Source organism: Cucumis melo, chromosome 11 (assembly GCF_025177605.1).
Source record: "Cucumis melo cultivar AY chromosome 11, USDA_Cmelo_AY_1.0, whole genome shotgun sequence".
In the NCBI taxonomy this organism is placed as follows: domain Eukaryota; kingdom Viridiplantae; phylum Streptophyta; class Magnoliopsida; order Cucurbitales; family Cucurbitaceae; genus Cucumis; species Cucumis melo.
The window spans coordinates 28136951-28149290 of NC_066867.1; the positions used below are offsets into that span (position 1 = coordinate 28136951).

The 12340-nt window shown below is 34.4% G+C and overlaps 1 protein-coding gene and 1 long non-coding RNA gene across 2 annotated transcripts; one reads left to right on the forward strand and one right to left on the reverse strand.

Annotated features, from left to right (window-relative positions):
- Window positions 1–186: 186 nt before the first annotated feature.
- LOC103502999 (P-loop NTPase domain-containing protein LPA1 homolog 1-like) lies at window positions 187–5839 on the forward strand. Its single transcript, XM_051091759.1, has 8 exons — window positions 187–454; window positions 626–794; window positions 1901–2205; window positions 3048–3129; window positions 3277–3693; window positions 3779–4516; window positions 4767–4877; window positions 5237–5839. The coding sequence occupies exons 2-8, from the start codon at window positions 648–650 to the stop codon at window positions 5609–5611; spliced, it is 2175 nt and encodes a 724-aa protein (XP_050947716.1). The 5' UTR covers window positions 187–454; window positions 626–647; the 3' UTR covers window positions 5612–5839.
- LOC127151722 (uncharacterized) lies at window positions 3157–6266 on the reverse strand. Its single transcript, XR_007824883.1, has 2 exons — window positions 5883–6266; window positions 3157–3628 (listed from the first exon to the last, which is right to left on the reverse strand). It is a non-coding gene; the product is annotated as an uncharacterized LOC127151722 (long non-coding RNA).
- Window positions 6267–12340: the final 6074 nt, after the last annotated feature.

The following is a 12340-nucleotide window of genomic DNA, read 5'->3' on the forward strand; positions in this document are numbered from 1 at the left end:
ATTCCAATAATACCCCCAATTGCAAGTCAAAATAACGCGTTATCAAGTCAAAATAACGCGTTATACCCAGGCCTCGATTTTCCTTCCCAAAATTTCTAAAATATCTGGGATTCAATTTACTAAAATGAAAAATGGAAAAAATTAATTAATTAATTAGTTTAATTGATTAATATGAGGTAAGGCGAATTGAGTAATTTCGGTTGAAGTTCATCAGGGCAGCCTCGAAGGGAGATGAAAAACGAAACAAGGAGTCGTGGAAGCTGAGTCTATGCGCTGCGTGGAACAAAGATGACACGCCAATGTCCGATATGCTCTGCCTTTCACCGCAACAATAACAATACCACCTTCTCTTTCATGGAGGATGTTCTTCATCTTCATCTTCATCAATCCTCTTCTTCTTAGTCTCCTCTTGGTTGATTTCCAACATCTCCCTCCTTCCCTCCTCAATTCACAGGTTCTCTCTCTCTCTCTCTCTCTCTCTCTCTCTCTCTCTCTCTCTCTCTCACCATCCGCATTCCCACATTTTTCTCTTCCCCTCTATTTCCCTCATACATTATTTATCTCACAATCTCCAATGTCGCTCTTTCTCTTCTCCATTTTTACTTCTTTATTCATATGCCTACAGGTTTTTCTTCCATTTCCTGTTGATGGCCGACGTTGCTAAGGTGTTGTATGTTGTGATTCTTGATTATGAAGAACAATTAAAGAAGGAGAAGGAGTCTTTTCGCTATACTCGTCCTGTTTTGCAAAGCACTCTCCAGCTTATGGGATGTAAGGCACGACACGCTTTCAAGGTGAGATCATTCATCATCCTCCACGCTTTCTTCTCGATTTTTGATTGTTATTTGTGTTCTTTTGCTGCCTGATTTATTTGTATTCTCACTTGTGTTTCCTTTTCTTTTTCGGATCTGTGTCTGCTTTGTCGTTTCTTGTTTATGAGTTTTGTTTGTTTTTGTTATTGGAGCATGAATAGTTATTTCTCAAAGTCTGCGGGAGCAATCTGTTTCGATTTGTTAGGTCAATTATTTGTCTCAATTAGGCAAATCTGCGTTATATTTGTGAAATTTGTAATTATGAACTGAAAATTTTCTCTCTCTTGTTCTTCATTGTGTTTATTTTTCTGTTGTCGTTGTCGTTCTCCTTGTCATTGTCATCATCATGATTTTGGTTTTCAACTTCTTATCTTGCCTTTCCCTTGTCCGCTAAGTTATTTGCCTTTGGTTGAGATATTGTTCCTTCACTGTTCCTTTTGTATGCTTTGATTTGTGGATGGCCTTTTACATTTCGTGAATTTCACTTACTGAACTCTTTTCATATCTTGGCTGCTTTCGAGAATGGGCGATTTTCCACCTCCTTTTCTAATAATCTTTGCATATCATTGTCATGTCTTCTATTGGCAGGACGGTCTGTAATTATATACACTTTTATTCTCTGTTAATTCTACAACGGCAGTGACAATTGACAAATAATGCGAACTTTATGCTTTTAACTCTTTGTAATTATATGGTGCTGTAAGTTGTTTTTTAGACTTATCCATCCTCTCGTATCATGTTATTTGATGCTTTCTAAATTTTGTTTAATCTCGGTGGAGGTGATGGATACATTCAGCACCTTCACAACTGAAGAGTTCTGAGCCACAAGTTATCTATATTTGTTTTGCTTTTGATCTTCTTACAAGCTGGACTCTTGTACAACACATTCATAATCTGTTTTGTTTTATTTAAAATGGGGGAGTTGGCTGTGACTTTCTTCTTCAAGAAATGCCCCCAAGAAAAATCGTTGCTGAAAGTTAAGAGTGTTTTCTTTTGTAGTGCTGATTTGTTACTTAAAACTTATTTTTAAGCAATGTTGAAAGCATTGAAAAAATATGATAGATATAATCTTTTTTTGTTTTGATTAGATAAGCCAAAGGGCTTTTGAATTGTTGCGGAAACGTCACGACTTGCTTCCTGAAGGGTTGGGAACAAAATCATCTGAAAAAGAATGCATCAAAAGTTGGGATGTACGCTTTGCTGAACCGGAGGTTTGGAATCATTTAAATTCCTCCAAAGATGGTGGTAATAAAAACATTCCGTTTGAAATGTATAAAAGGCGCACGACTCTCTCTGTAAAAAGAGCAACCTTCTTAGATGTTGTATGCAAAGCCCTGGCGGAGTACAAGTACGTGAGTCCCAACCAGAGGGCTGACTTGATTTTAGCGTGCAGGTAAGCTTTAAATGAGACGACCCTTTGAAAAGAGCTCCCATTATGTTCATCTGTTTTTCTTACGTGTATTAAATCTACTATTTTCCACAGATAGGCAATTCTGTGGTTTAGTCATGTGTAGTTTAGGGATGAATCTTATTCATGCCATAAAGTGTGGATATTGGTATTTTAGCTTTATATTTGGTCTATCTAAGCTTCGGTGTTTCTGACACTTGCAATATTTAAAATATTTTGTCTTCCACAATATTTTGCAAGTATTTATCAATAATACACACTTCAAATGATTGTTCAAAATGTGTGCTTCTTAGAATGCTGCGTTGGCAACCTCGTTTTTGTATTAAAAGGTTACTTTATCCTGTCCTGTATGTTTTGTTCTCCACTTGGCTGGCATTTATTTCTAAATAAACCTTAGTACCAAACAGTACTGCTGGTCTATCTAGTGGGAGATTTGGGGAGAGAATTTTTTAGGAAACTTGAGGGAGAGGAATAGGAGGATTTTCCAACTGTTGGAAAGAGAACGGTGGTGCTGTTTGCAATCACATAAACTTTTCGGTATCTCTTTGGGTTTTGACACTAAAAAAGTCTTGTATCTTTTATTCACTGAATCAAAGTATTCCTTGGTTTCATGGATTAAATTTCTTGTCTTTTGTTATTGTTTGGGAGGTGGGTAATCTGCTAATACATCATGTTTTCTTAAGGTTTATTATTTATTACTCTGTTTTCTATGAATATTTTAAGAAGATTTGGGGCTGCTTGCAAGTTTGATAAGCTCTATTATATTTTTTCCTGTGATGCTTGTCAAGCTGGTTTGTATTTCTTGTAACAATATTTTCTTTCCTCAGAATCCGAGAAAGGAAGGAATCTGTGACTGTACTATTATGTGGTACTAGTGGCTGTGGCAAATCTACTTTGTCTGCACTGCTGGTATATCCTTGCAGAGACTTTGATCTTTAGGGACAACCTTTTGTTGCACTATTAATGCTTTTACAGTTGACATGTAGTTCTAGTTGAAAGTATAATTTGTTTTAGAATGTTTAAACTCAATTACACCTGCACTTTTTCTTCTGACAGGGTAGCAGGTTAGGAATTACAACAGTAATATCAACTGACTCAATTCGGCATATGATGAGGAGTTTTGCAGATGAGAAACAAAATCCTCTGCTTTGGGCTTCAACTTATCATGCTGGGGAGTGTTTGGATCCAGTAGCTGTTGCTGAAGCTAAGTTGAAAAAAAAAGCAAAAAAGTTAGCAGGCAATCCTCATTCACATTTAAAGGATGAAGTACCGGAGAGTTCTTCCATTGGAAAATTTGATGGCCAACCATCAGATCGTTCCACTGAGCTCCTCAGTGAAAAGCAGATGGCTGTTGAAGGATACAAGGCACAGAGTGAGATGGTGATTGACAGTCTCGATAGGCTGATTACTGCATGGGAAGAGCGGAAAGAATCAGTGGTTGTTGAGGGTGTTCACTTAAGCCTAAATTTTGTGGTGTGCAATCCTGAGTTCACTTTTTTTCCCTATACATTTAGATTTTATACTCTTCTTGACATTTATTCTAACACTGCTTTTGCAGATGGGGCTTATGAAGAAACATCCATCAATTGTACCATTCATGATTTACATCACCAATGAAGACAAGCACTTGGAAAGATTTGCAGTGAGAGCAAAATACATGACACTTGACCCAGCTAAGAACAAATATGTGAAGTATATACGAAATATTAGGACAATACAAGAATATTTATGCAAGAGGGCTGATAAGCATCTTATCCCTAAAATTAACAATACCAATGTTGATAAGAGTGTAGCTGCCATCCATGCGACAGTATTTAGCTGCCTTCGCAGGCGCGAAGTAGGTGAACAGCTATATGATCCTGTACGAAATACTGTTCCTGTTATTGATGAGGAATACAGGAATCAGTGTGCGGCTAACTCTTTGAGCTCTAAGTGCATGTTTCAACTCATCCAGAGGAAAGGTTCCTCTAGGAATCTGATGGCTTTGGTTAATACTGATGGATCTGTGGCAAAAGCATGGCCTGTCGATCCAATTGATTATACAAGTGGGAGGCCTTTATTAGGCCCGAGGGCTGAGAATGGATTGGGGATTCCAATGTATGGTCCATTGCAGATTGATAAAGCTGAACCTGTTAATCTGCAATTTGGATTTTACGGCATCAGTGCTTGGCCTACTGATGGTGGGACTAGCCGTGCAGGGAGTGTTGATGAATCCAAGGCAGATGGTACTGATACTAGCAAATACCTTTCTTCTTGCTGCAGCTCTCCAAGGTTTTCCGATGGACCTTCCAAGGAGGTAGATTGAAGAATAGTTTTAATTTTCTATAGAACATCTTGTCTATTTCTTCTGTTAGAAGTATGTTGTCTCTTATTCTTTTTCTTACCAATGCACAGAGATGCACGGAGCTTAATAGTTAGCCGTGCATATGCAGAGCATGTACATCTGTTTATTTCATTAAATTTATTTTCTGCAATATTATCATGTCTCTTGGGTTTCAGATGGCAATTTATATTTAGAGTCTGATGACACTGTTATTCCCTTTCAGCTCAAGGAAGATATCTCAGTCCATGGTAGTGATGAAGAGGTTGATGATCCTCAAGAGCTTGGAAGCGATGAAGACTTGAGTGAAGATGGTGACAAACAGATTCACGAAGAGGTATTATGTGGTTCTACCTTCTACGTAAAAGAATTGTTCCTTAAATATGTTTCAAAGCATGGTGTTCACACTTATTTATTTATTTGGCTTCTCCTAGGGGACTCTTGCCATACGAGTACCCAATATAACTTGTTCACAATATCATGCACTTACCTTGTTTTGCACGAGTCTGCAGGCATATTGATGTTGTTTGTTAATCTACCTCTTGCTTGATATAATATGGTAGTGAAGCTATATGTTGTTTAGTAATCTACCGCTCACTTGATGATACAATATCGTAATGAAGCTTTAGAAGAATTTTCTTTTGAAATTTTAATTTGAAAATTTTACATGATGATGTTTATTTTTTTGGTCAACAGGTAGGCTCAGTTGATGAAGAGTCAACAAAATCAGATGAAGAATATGATGATCTAGCAATGCTCGACGTGCATCATGGTTACTGGTCTGAAGATGACCTAGAGTATATGGAAAAGGTTGGTTCAGTTTATAAGGGTGGTCAAACGAGTGCTAGAGCAATCGATAGGTATCGCCAGAACGTAGACCTCTTCTTACGCTCTAAAAGTGAGTCATCCAAGTCGCTCTGCTCTTATACATCTCTTCTGAAGGAAAAAGAACGAAATATACGAACTTCTGGTTCTATGAAAATGAAGAAACGTTCCCTTAGTATTCCAGCTATGAGAAAGCATAGTTCAGCTGTTGACGGTCCTATTCTATCTGGAGCTTCTCAGGGGTAGCTCAAGAATTTTGCATAGTTTTAGATTTTTTCTTTCTTGATCTCTTGATGGTCTCTTTTACTGGAATTAGCTTCAGACTACACTCCCCCCTCCCGGTTAAAAAAATTGTATGTACAGAGTGGTGTTCGGTTGTGTTGCAGCGGTCTGTATTATATAAATACAAATATCCCACTAACTTGTAGATTACAAATCAATGTAGAGGGCAATTGATTGTTCTCGTCTTTTAAACAGCGTACTGCTTAACTTAAATGCTAATTTGTAGCAAAGTTACCTGGACAGCCATCGTCCTTCTTAGTACTTGTTGCTTGGCGCTTGCTTCAACAGGACTATGGTCGTCTTCAGGAAGGTAAAACTGCTTCTCATAACCAGTAAATTGATGCCTAATAAATCTTCCAAATTTGTTTCTATTGCCATAATTCAAACTCTGAGGGAGTAATGCTCAACGGACTTTGATGTGGTAGAAACCCAGATGAGCTCGAAAGGGCAGGGACTGGGAGGCTAGAGGATTTGGGAGCAGCCAGTTTTATAACAATAATTTTGGTAAGATCGTTTCTACGGCATCTCTTGATTCTGATTCCTTCGTATTAACATCACATATTGAGTATCTGTTGCTTTACACGATAATTCTTTGTGCTTACCAATTGGTAATACAACGTAATCGGGTCTTGTAGTTCCGACACTTCTTTTCTCGCACGTCACACACAACAGGACAGTCAGCCAGAGGTGGGCCATCTTAATTCTTATCTACTACGTGAAGCCTAACTCCTTATTTTGAGTTGCATTGTTACCTCATCAGGATTATTAGTTTTGGAGGATTCGTTTTCGGAAAATTTACTTGTCATTGCTTAGTTAGTTCGTGACGCCTAGTTCAATAGCCAAATTCAGTATTTTTTTTTTTAAAAAAATAATAATAACAATAACAACAATAATAATAACAATAATAATAATAATAATAATAATAATAATAATAATAATAATAATAATGTAAATTGATGATTCTTATTTCTAAAAAAGTCGATCAAAACAAAAGATGGAAAAAGAAACAGCTACCCATCGGCTTGAAAATAAATTGTCATTAAAGCGTGAATGTCCTGTTTAATTTTGAGTTGGCCAGGAATATTGGAAGTCTGTAGATTTATTTTACATTTTTGTAAGGTCATGGTTATTGTTGTTTTCAAGGTTTTGAAAACAATGAAGGATGAGCTTCGGTCTAGTTTAAAACTAACTTGGATAGTAAGCTATTAGCAAAAGTCAAAGTGTTGGGTCTGTTTCACCAATACATTATTGGTGAAACATCCAAAGTTCACTCATCTCATAGGTTATTAATGAAGGTTCTTGACAACCTGATTTTAGTTTAATTGGCATCTTTAGTTCTCGAAGGCGAGAGTCACCGGTTCAAATCCATCCATTCATCCAAGTTTATTTAAAAGGATCTTTTCAAAAAGAAAAAGCTCGAAGTAGCGAGGCATGTCTTCGTATGTTATAACGGCGAGAAAAAGTGAGGAGCATTGCAAGTGCAAGGAAGGAATAAGAGCACTATTCTAATAGAAAGCTGAGTGCAAAATAAGGAGGAGTGAAACACAAGGGATGGAGAAAGAGCAAGAGATATTGTATCTTGACAACGATAAATGATCATTCTTGATTACTTTCATCCAAATTTTAGGTAGTCGATTTGTTTGAAATCTCAAGATATAATTCAAATGTTCCATCATTATTATTTCTATTGTGTATCCAGCAATCAATAAAACTCGTTGAAATTAATCCTTCTAGGATCATCCCACGTTTAACCAAGAAGTTTAACAAGATTCTTGCTTCCTCAATCCGGTTCAACTTGTATAATTCCAACACAATCTTTTCACAAAGCAATACATTAACTTCATATTCATTCTTCTTCATTCTTACTTGTAGCCCAATAGCTTCATTAACGATACCAGATTTGCAAAAACCACCAAGCAATGTGTTCAACATTGCCTCATCCATATCAATTTTCTTACTTTGCATTCCATTTACTTATTCCACTATGGACAGTACAATTACGTTCGTTAATCATAACCCCATTATTCTTCATATACCTAAAAGTTTCAGAACAGAGTCGAGGAACCGATTTTCCGAGTACAATGCAAGAATGAAATTGAAATTTTTTTCATCTAAACCTTCGTCTCTTGACAACAAATTTCAACTGTAGAAGCAATAACAGCAAATGGGTAGCGGTGATTTTCATCGATGGCCACAGTTTCGAGAAGGGTATCTGCATCGGAAAACATTATTGTCTTGAGGAGTCTACAGATGACAATCAAATGGGTTTGAAGATCACGCTCGAAGGACATGAGAAGGTGATTTTTTAGGCCAAAAGAAGAAATCGAGAATGGAAGTGAGAATACGGGGGTTGAGTACTACATGTAATACATGTAATAGGAATCTTTCCATAAAAAAGAGTCTAGCAAGTAGGCATATCAAAGATATTCTATCCACTCTATCTATCAAGAGAAGACGCTAAGAGGAAAACGTAGCAAACCTCTTAATTATCAACAACTAGAGTTAGCAAGCAATGAAGCTAAAGGTAATGGACATGATATATTTTTTTTAATTTTTAATTTTTAATTTTCATGTGTTTATGTTGTTTAGGGTTCGATAAAGAATGAAATTTCTAGAAATTAGGATAGGCTCCATTATAATATATAGTGGTTGGACACCTACGACCACAAATGGCCAGCATAGAGATTTTTAAAAAGAATTGCAATGCAAATGTAAATTTACCGCTTCTTGAATGCTTTGTGATGTAAATAGAATGTTAGTTTTCATTTGTTTTTTACCATTTAATTATTCTACATTAGCGCTTTAAGAATTGTGTCATCCATATAAAAACCTATTTCTTCTTTGTGCCTACGAAAGAAGGAAAAGTAAATTTGACCTAGAGAAAACTCTCTAGAGCAAAAGGAAGTTAATAGCTTATTATTGAAGAAACTTTGTAATTTGTTAAATATTTAAACGAACACGATGATAAGTCAATGATTTGACTCCTCATCCCAACAATTATCAAATTTTCTTCCAAAAAATTTGTGGTGTATAATTTTAGTTATCAGATTTTAGACAAAGAGAAAATGAAGGAAAAATGAATTTGAATATTGTGTTTGCTAGAAATTTGGCATAATAGATGATGTAATCTTCATCTTTACCTTCAATGATTGCTAATTGGGTCATACCCAATTGTGTTATTTTCTAACTATTGCAACTTGTCGATCATATATTGACTTAATTGGAAAGATGTTAGTGAATTAATAATCTTGTGAGTGACATTATAAGATATAACACCATGTATAAGATATGTCATAGGATGATAGAAAAATGTGATGCTAAAATACTTGATGCAATTTTTTTTTTTTTTTTTTTTTTTTGCATTTATCATGTCGGTATAGTCCTAACTCAATAAAAAGATTTGAGAGTTGTCAAAAAGTGACCTTTGAGGCCTAGGTCAAGCTTTGAGAAATATTAGCCACTTAGATTGAGCTATTTTACACTCATCCAACATACTTTGGGTCTAAGTTACCAAGAAAAAATAAAAACTAACTTAATCTCGATTAGTAGTATATTCATTATAAGAAATGAACAACATTCCAACACAACTTATTTCATTAAAAGAGTCTTGCTCATAGTTAGAATAATAACAAACCACAAGTAAAATTGACAATGATATTGAGTGACACATAGCACTTGTTGATGTCAAAATTCAAACAAGAAAATGCACAAAACCTAGTTTCTTGTCCGTTTTTAGAAATCTAGTTACCAAATAACTCATTCGCATATCTTTTGTCCTTGTTGAATTGAGGGCACGTTGGATATGCCTGTATGAAAGTTAGGCTATTTGACTTCAAAAAAGGTTAGTCTTAGAAGCCAAAGAACAAGGTCGTTAAAAGACATAGATATCTTCCCTTGTCTCGATTCACCTTGTTGGATGAATTGATTGAAAAACTCAAACCTCTTCTATTGGCTCAATCAATCTTATCAATTTGATCTCGATTAGATTTCCATTTATTTTATATTTGATAATTAGAGAATTGATCCAAAATTTATCCAAGTGGAGGAGGGATGAGATGGACGTGGGACCCTTGGGCTACCATTGCGTGTAAGCCACATGTATATCCATCATTCACATGGGTCCACTTTGTACTATTTTTTTAGCCACAGACCCCACCAATCACCATCCACTCTTCCTCTGTCACATTTTCACATTTCTTTCTTCTTCTTTTTTTTTTTTTTAATCTTTTTCATTATCATATTTATATCACAACACCAACTGACATCTTAACCCTACACTACACACCATATTTTTATATACTATATACAATATATAGTTTTTGTTCTTGTTTTGGATGATGTAAATATTTTGTTTTTTAAAAAAATGAGAAGAGTGGTACCACAAAAGAAATGATAGTTCGACCATTTGGGTGAACAGAAAAGTCCACAGCCTCATCCATTTTTGGTCTTCTCCTTTCGAATATTCTCTGAGTTTGTCAACTTCAATATCCATTGTTATTCAGTGCTTCATTTTTTATACATATTCACAACTAACAACAAACTCAAATTAATTTCCATATATATATATAAAAGATGTCTGCCATTAGAGAGGAAAGAGGTTTGTAGCACCAGAGAGAGGGGCCATTGTATAATCTTTACATCTACTAAAACTTAGGGTTGCAAAAACTTGATCTTCTCCTATGTTTAGAACCAACCCACTCCAGTGTTTATGTGTGCTTGTGCGTTTGTTTGTTTTATAACGTATCATAAAATTTAAATTTACAAAAACTAAAAAAAACAATAATCTATGCCATAAATCTTACAAATCAATGTAGAAAAATCCTCTCCCTACACATGAGAATAGACTCTAGATGAGTCATGCATATGATATTCCTTGATCGACTAAATTTTCATTCACAAACGATTTCATTTCTCTTTTATCTCTACCCTTAATTATTACATTGTTATTATTGTTTAAATTAATCTCTTTCATGATATAGAAAGTAGATTTATTTTTTTCTTGTTTGAGGAAGAAATTTAATTTTCCCAAATATATAGTAGGTATCATTTCCTTAACTCAAGGATTTCTCTACTTCCTTTCCCATCTTACCATAAAAAATAAAAAAACTAAATACTAAAAAGAAGGTAAAACCACAAATAATCAAACAAAACTTTCATGAAATGGAGAACCACCAAAAACGAGTATGAAAAATCTCCACGGGGACGAAGATGGGAGAGCATGCATCCATTATTTCTTATGGAGTTGCCATGCAAAGACAATTAAAAAAAACACAAAAAGCCACATGTTATATTATAGTTCAAATTGAGATATATACAAAACAGGACAAATTAAGTTTTCTAAAACTTCACAACCAACGAAGATTCAACAACACAAAATGAGAAAGAATAATCCTTGAGGTCATCAAGAGTAGCTAAAATTAAAGCATATAAAATTGATTGATTTATAAAGTGGGAAATAAAATCTAATAATCTCTCTATATACACACACACACACACTGAGAAAAAGATCAGAACTACTAATGATGAACTCTCAGAAAAGAAGATGCAAATGTGGTAATCAGAGGGTGACAGAGTTAAACGAGTGGAAGATCTTCACAATCTTCATATTCTTGAATCATCACCATCACATTTATATTTATATTTATAAAAATATATAATGTGTAATAAATAAGCAACCAAAAAAAGAGAGAGGGAAAAAGAAGGTACATAAGAAAAAAAAGGGTCCTATTTACAGCAATGCCTCGTGCCATATTGGTCCACCAAACACACACACACACACACACACACACACACAAATATTATCAATTCCTCAAAATTTAACTCTTTTTTTCATTTCTATTTCTAAGCTACAAATTTAAAGATCATTTCTTAAAAAATCAGTAGATATAAATTCGATATATTTCTCTCAAACAGTTAGTTAAGATACGATGTTATGAGGAATAAACTCCTAAATTCTATAACATCAAAATAAATATCGCAAACGTCATAACCTTATGTCAACTAGAAATGAAAATTTTATGTATTGTATAGACATCAATTAGGAAAATAAATTACATTGTGACAATCGAATATGATATGATGTTTATGGAGAATAAGCTCCCAGTTCTTATAACATCTAAATAAATATCAGAAACTTGAATCATCATGTGAATTAAGAATGAAAATTTCAATGTAGATGAACATTAATGGAAATAAATGAAGTGAAAAGAATTTTACCTTTTTTGTAGAGAGGTATTGGGGCTTTAATTTTCATCTCTCGAGATTCTCTATCTTTTGCCTGTTACAAAGGTACAGAAGTCTCGTCTCTCCCACCATCACCACTACCATAATCGAATTACTCAAAAAAAAAAAAATATATATATATATATATATATATATATATATATATATATATATATATATATATATATATATATATATATATATATATATAGATATATAAATATATATGTATATTTATGATTAAATTAAGTATATATTTACTGGGAGCAGTCAGATCTGGAATCTGAAGTCTGTTTGAGGGTAGAGCATTTAATAGTAAAAACAACAAAAATGACAAACCCCATTAATATTAAAGCAAGTAACTATACTCAAATATAACTAGAAGAATTATTAACCATAATAATCACCTGTTAATTTGGTCGTGGGAAAATAGCAGAATCTATCTATAAGTATGAAACATATATATAGTCA

Coding starts and splice junctions, on each gene's coding strand:
- LOC103502999 (XM_051091759.1), top strand. CDS start 648: ATGGCCGACGTTGCTAAGGTGTTGTATGTTGTGATTCTTGATTATGAA. Junction 3,130..3,276: donor CTACTTTGTCTGCACTGCTG/GTATATCCTTGC, acceptor TTCTTCTGACAG/GGTAGCAGGTTAGGAATTAC. Junction 3,694..3,778: donor ACTTAAGCCTAAATTTTGTG/GTGTGCAATCCT, acceptor CTGCTTTTGCAG/ATGGGGCTTATGAAGAAACA.